The sequence below is a fragment of the Trichoplax adhaerens genome, genomic scaffold (genome assembly GCF_000150275.1).
Source record: "Trichoplax adhaerens TRIADscaffold_16 genomic scaffold, whole genome shotgun sequence".
Taxonomy (NCBI): domain Eukaryota; kingdom Metazoa; phylum Placozoa; class Uniplacotomia; order Trichoplacea; family Trichoplacidae; genus Trichoplax; species Trichoplax adhaerens.
In genome coordinates, this window is record NW_002060958.1 from 1,433,545 (window position 1) to 1,440,389 (window position 6,845).

General features: G+C 31.0%; 1 protein-coding gene across 1 annotated transcript; it reads right to left on the reverse strand.

Annotated features, from left to right (window-relative positions):
• Positions 1-1,361: 1,361 nt before the first annotated feature.
• Positions 1,362-2,571, reverse strand: TRIADDRAFT_60639 (uncharacterized protein; the record flags this gene model as incomplete). Its single annotated transcript, XM_002116608.1, has 3 exons — positions 1,362-1,417; positions 1,844-2,381; positions 2,512-2,571. The coding sequence occupies 3 exons, from the start codon at positions 2,569-2,571 to the stop codon at positions 1,362-1,364; spliced, it is 654 nt and encodes a 217-aa protein (XP_002116644.1).
• Between the last annotated feature and the right edge of the window lie 4,274 nt (positions 2,572-6,845).

Here is a 6,845-nt window from a genome sequence, read left to right on the forward strand (position 1 = left end):
ACGAGTTTTCGTTACTTAATTTCTACAACTACAGATTACAACTTTCATGATTAGGACAATTCTGACTGCATTGATGTGCTTATTATTGCGTGAATACTTAGCATGTTACGACTTCAAAAATCATAAACTAGAATTGCTGCATCATATCAACTTGCTTGCAAGGCACGATATACAAATGTATTTCAGTAATAAATATAGCTTCCAACGATACTAGAATTAGTAGATTCTTTGCCTTAACAGAGCTATACTTTTATTTGTTACTGCTAACTTTAAATAACTCAAAGCTATTAATAACGGCTGGTAGAATAACCTCCACATTACAACATTATTTATGCTATCATTGCTTCTACAATACTGTCATGAAAGTAATCTTCGTGACGTATACTTTATTTCTATGCTACGTGTCACAACCCTCACTTGTGGCAAAGGAAAGTAAAGAACTCTAGTGTAGTTACTTAAAACTTGGGCTATTTCTCCCAGTACTTTCAGTTTCTATGAGAGAAGTATTTGAGAACTCGATTTCTCGGCTGATCTCCACAGACAACTGACTAATTATTACACTATTCTTCACGATATGAGTCTTGCCGTTTCTTGAGCAATTACTTTCTTTATTCTACAAACATACGCGCTTAAATAGGTTTCTACAGTGAATTCCAATATTAACGAGTGAGAATTCATGCTTTACAAGTTACATTAATTAGTATAATACCGTTACTAAATATACATGTCGATATTCTCAGACTTAGATAGCTACAAGCTATCAGGTGTTAAGACGCTTAATCTTCGTCCATATACAGCTCAATTTTTAGAGATTAACACACCTTATAAACCTACAGTAAATTAACTGCTAACAACTTCCATTTTTATCTCATTTCTACCATCCTATTATCAGCTACAAGCGCATTAAAACATAGCACATAACCTTATCTTATCTATTCATAAGCTTTCATTAATTTGCAGTTACTTAATTAGTAACGGCGTACCGTGACATACGTTCTATATGTGTTTATATCTCAGAAATGTTTTTACGGTCTCCATAATTGTTATTCTAGTGGTTAACAGTTGATATCCTTGATTTAAGATTGTATACGGTATAAAGCTACTGAACCTCTGACAGGTCTACGACAAATGGTAATATACTATCTGTTAAATGAGCACATTATCGTAAACCTTCAGCAAAGCGACGGGAGTTTGCACTAGTAATCCTTAAGTTTAGAAGAAATGTTTTTAAGAGGATAGCTTTATACGTATCTGTTAAACTATTAATAAGCATTGATTATTTTAATACTATTGCAGTAAATTAATAGAATTAGACTGTATCTAATCCGTACAGATGGAATCTCTTTAGGGTATTAATTTGGTTAATTTCTAATAGATGAAGTGACTTGCGTAGCAAAACCGGTTTTAGGTCCGAAACCTATATAAACCGTGAGTTCGCCGACAATAAATTAGATTGTGGTTTTCTAGTGAGTCTTGAAGGTCTCCCTACGTTAAACCCTATCTGTCTGGAATACCAATTGTCTGGTATTACACATAACAGTTGTAAAGGGTAGAAATTACTCTCAATGCTTGTTGCAAGTTAGGGCTATTCCTAGCTCGTAACAAATACAAAATCTAAAAAGGACAATTCTAAATTTAACTTTTACCAGACCGTTTTTCACTTCAAGGATTAATTCATTAATACATTAATTTGCATGTTATGCTATATATGAACCTCCTATCCACCAATTCGTTGTAGAAGTAGACGACTTCGAACATGAAAAATTCGGATTCTTAAATAAATAATCACCAAATGCATATTCATGTCCATTTAAGCCTGGAACTACCCATTTATCACATTTACCTGCTGCGTAATTAACGTGTATCAATAGATGAAAACTATTTCCACCATCCCATATCGGTATACTACACTGTCTACAGGTATGACCACGAATGTTAACGTAATCCACTTTAGTGCAATGGTAAGCTTTTGAACTTTTGAAGAACCATTGATAGTTGCAAGATGAAACTCGAAGATAGTCTCGATGATTACGGATTCCTTTAATATCATCTGGATTAAAATTACAAGTCGCTCGATAATGAGTCGATCCTCGAGCATTTTTAATCGATTTCATTGTTGCAGTACTTAATCGATATTCTTGCCAATTTATACGAGTACAACTTGGCGTCGGAGCATTATAATCGAAGCTTTTACGATATTTAGCCTTTCTAGAATTAGTTAATGAAAGTGACTCAACAAGTGTCCAAACAAATCCAGGATCAGAATGAAAATCGCAAAATGTGGTATAGGGCTGATTATTTTTATCATATAAGATAAAGTAACCATTTTGCAGAGTTCCCGATACTAATTTCTCTTGTAAACAGGATTTTGGCTTGATAGCCTAATTAAAGCATAATAGCAATTTCCTCAATGAATTAGCGTTTGTACACTTTGAACTATTCACAATAATTTCAATCCACTAAATATATCAAAATAAATAAAGTTTAAAATACAATCTTCTGTGTACTTACCGCTGGCATTGCAAACGCCAGCATACTAAGCATGATGACTATGGAGAGCTGTGTAGCCATGATTTTTTATTTAAGTGAAAGTCTCTTGCACTAACCAGATACTTAATGAACAGAAGATAATCATATACAGCTAGTGCCACCAAGTAACGAATCTTGTCGTATCGAATAGAGAAGACTGTACTTAGCAAAAATAATGATTTTAAGGCTTTATTTATAGATTACAACGATATTACTTTCATATTAAGAACATTCATTTGAAATCTTACCCTTTCACAACTTTATTGCAATGAATAATGTACGTGTATTAGAAAATTTCAATGCATTGTTCAATATCACTGCAGGCTCTATAAACTGTGTATTCTCCAGAATCTGTTTGAATATACATATTCCGTATATTACTTTCGTAATTTTGAGCTTTCTTCTGATGGTCTAGTTCAGCAAGAGTAATTTACTTTACTTGCACAATCCTATTCTAAGCCAATATACATATAACATATGAAAGTACACAAGCATATACAGTTTATATTATGCTAGTACTTAAATTAATATCAGGAATACTAATAGGGTAGGTTAAATACGAGTAGGTTTATATCATCAACTAACCCTAAAAAATGCCCATTTCATTCTTATCACTAATTACAGGCTTTATTGATAATTACCTTTAGGAACTAATATATACCTCTACCCATAAACTGCGAAATAAAATAATTTCATTTGTTCTCATAATCGTACAATAAGGACGAAAATAGAACCTAAATGAGTCTTAGAATTGCATCTGTTAAATAAGAAGCATGACTGAAAGTACAATAGCATTATAGAGGCTATTGATCAGATCATCGTAAATCTATAAATAGGGCATTTATTCGTATTTTAGCAATTACAATATAACCTACTTAAATAGCGTATATATGCATTTGTTATCAGTTATTTGCTCTTAAAATATAACAAATAATCTACCATAAAATAAATGTCACAAATATTAAATTTATAACAAATATAATTTGTTATAGCGCTTAATAATCCGATCATTGGCAGTGGAATCTGTCTATTTATAATTTGATTATTCTTTTACGTAAGAGTTGACAGAGACTAAGCAACTATAGAACTCAAATTTTATCTAACATACCGTTTTATAGAAATGAAAATAATTTCTGATGAGCATGCAGTCGTGACTGTAAGACTATTTGGTTTGATAATTAATTGTTTGAGTATTAATATTTTCAGACACTTATAACTCAACTCTAATATTTATTAGTGATGGTGTATGTTAGCATACTATGCATAGACTTCTATAACGTTGAAATGCTATACTCGTAAGTTATATGGGAATGTTACAGTAAATTGTTCGATAATTTTAACACAAGATAAAAGATTAGAATCTCTAGACACTCATAGCTCAACTCTAAGTAATCATCTGTTTTGATGTAACTTACCATGCATGGATTTTCATAATATTAAAATGTTATAAGTGTTACAGGAATGTTATGGTAAATGGCACGATAATGTTAATGCAGAACAGAATTGCGCTTGGGTATCAAAGGAATAGGAAATAGAAAAAAATGGCCGCGGCTTGAGTTTGTAGCGTTTGCTCTTCAATTTAACGCTGGGAAAGTTAATTTAATGATTGATTTCCTTACAAAACAAAAAAGTGAAAAAGAAATTATTTGTGTGCATACTTCCGTCAAAGTACATCCCGAGTTACATAATATATTATTCAATCTCTTCTTCCACGTAGCTAAGATACTATAATTTTAGTTTAGGAAACTTTACGGAGTAAATTTATTGCATTTCTCCTACGCATTGCCAAAAATGATTATCAGTAACGTCGAATATTACCCAATAGTCATTAAATAAAGAATGTATAAGATAAATGCTATTGTGTACGGTATACTCATAAAATGCAAGTTGTCTTCCAGTCAATAGCAGCTTTGCTAATTTGGAGTTATTTAACACGGAGTATGATACCATATCTGTAACATAGTTGAAATATTTAATCTTACAGAGACATGCCATAAAACAATTTAAACCATCGCGTCGATTAGGAGATTTTTAGCGATGTTATTGAGCTGTTGTTGTTACAGAAATGTTAATCTATTCATTCATTAATTTACGATAATCTTTATATTAGGGATTATTCATCAATAAAACCAAGTCAAGTAATGAACTATTGCAGTGATATTAAATAAAGCTATAACAATAAGTTAAATTGTTTAAAGTGAAGGGGAAATTGTCTGTAAGATAAAAGGCAGATTAGTACCAATAAATCAGTGCAGAAACAATCATTAGAAGGAAACTCTAATTCATAGCAAGCTATATTGTAGGTTTGCTAGATCAACGAAATAGAAGGATAATTATAATTACCTTATGTCACAATCTAGGTCGTGAAATTTATATCTATAGATGGTGAGATAGCTTAAAATTAAGAATTGGTCAAATAAAGAAAGCGAACTTACAGCTAAAGGAAACATTTTTTTTAATCCCTGGGAACAGGTGTTGTTTCAGTTATCAACTTAATTCAAAGTTTTCTTCTTGTTATACTAATACATCAGGTTTTTATTTTTATTATATTATTACTTACGGTTCAATACTTAACTCATTTTCTTTAAAAACAGAAGGATAGTGACAATGAAGATAGATCTATCTCGTTATATAGAAAGCCCATTCAAAATTTGTCTAGACTTGCCTATAAATTGATGTATTAGACATGCAATATTTCTCAGGAAATGCAATAATGGAAATGCAGTATAACAATATAGTACCATCAACAAAATCTATATTACAAAGCAGAGTTATTGATAATTAAAGTTACCTAATTTTAGAAGAAAAGTTCGAAAAATAAAACCAGATTTTTATACATCAGATTGCTTGTACACGCTACATCTGTATAGTTTACTTGTTTACTTTCAAATTCTGTAGAATCAGTTATCGTAAGGCAATTAACAACTAAAAGGTTAAGCTACGACTTTGACTTTATAAGTAGACAGTTAATGATTAACCGGTATTAAAAGTTACAGAATAATAGTAGTACAGTTAAGCAAAATATCCCGAACTAGACATTTTATTAGTAAAATTAAAATTTGCCGCATCTATCTGCACTTCGCATCAGCTATTTAGTAATTAATGCCAAAGTAGCCCAAGTAATAACAAATAAATACTGTATTTCAAATTGGAACCTAATTCATATATCTCAATACTTCGCTCCAGCTTACTATTTGTTACAGCATATAATTATAAATTATTCTATATTTCTGATTTATTCTAGAGATAAAATACCGTGATCCAATTTCGATTTCGATAAATAGTAAATAAATTGTGTTATAGCGTGGTTAACGTAGAAGCAACATTGTATTACACATTATAGATTGTTGAATCTGTAAATCATGGCTGGGTATCAATCATGCTTAAGTCTTATTCTCTTTAACGAACAATAATATCCAATTTGAAGGCGTTTACGCGAAACTGTACAAAGTCAAATAACAAGCATTCAGAAAAGAGAGAGAATTCAACATTCTCGGTGGATGCCGCTTGGAAGAAGTCACTGCTAATTTAGCTTATAAATTTAAGTTTCTGATACAATCATTTCATGGAACGAAAAGCAATCAAACAAACGATTTAAAGTGCTTGGGAATGGTTAGATATTGATTTTAATTAAAATATGCGAATTTTGGCTTGGATAAATCATAAGTAAAATTTATTCTGAAAGGAATCAAAAAGAAAGCAAACGACCTTTAAAAGATTTAAGCATAATACATTACGACATTCATTTTCTTACAATTATAGTAAACCGAAGCTGAGAATACTTCAGGTGGTGATATTTTTAAGGAACTGAATAATTAAATAAAAGTGTATCGCACGAGTAAGTAGTACAAATTGACATATAGGTTTAAAGTGCCATCAAGGAATAAAGGCGTAACACTTTAACCTCTAATATATTAATATATCGTTAATCGTACTTGACAGAGAGTACATACAAACGATGGAGCTTTTTCAGGATATTTTATTGAATCCATTTGCTGCTAAAATTGTCGATAAACTCAATTTCTGACCTTATTGAATCAAATTGGCCCTTAAACTCTAATTTAAATAAGAGTGTTAAAAATCACTTTTCCTAGTACGTAACTATGTATTACAGGTCATAGATTTTTAGCTATTTGCCTGATGCTACCTCGTCTCTTAAATCAGCTAGCTACAGTTTTATCTAAAATTTGAATAAGATTTTAATCTGTTCCGGGCATTAATGCAAAAATATGTGTAAGCTCTTTCCTAGATTACTGATAGGCATTGATGTTAATATTCAGATAGAAAGAGTATGATAGAATACTAGAAAAAAGTAC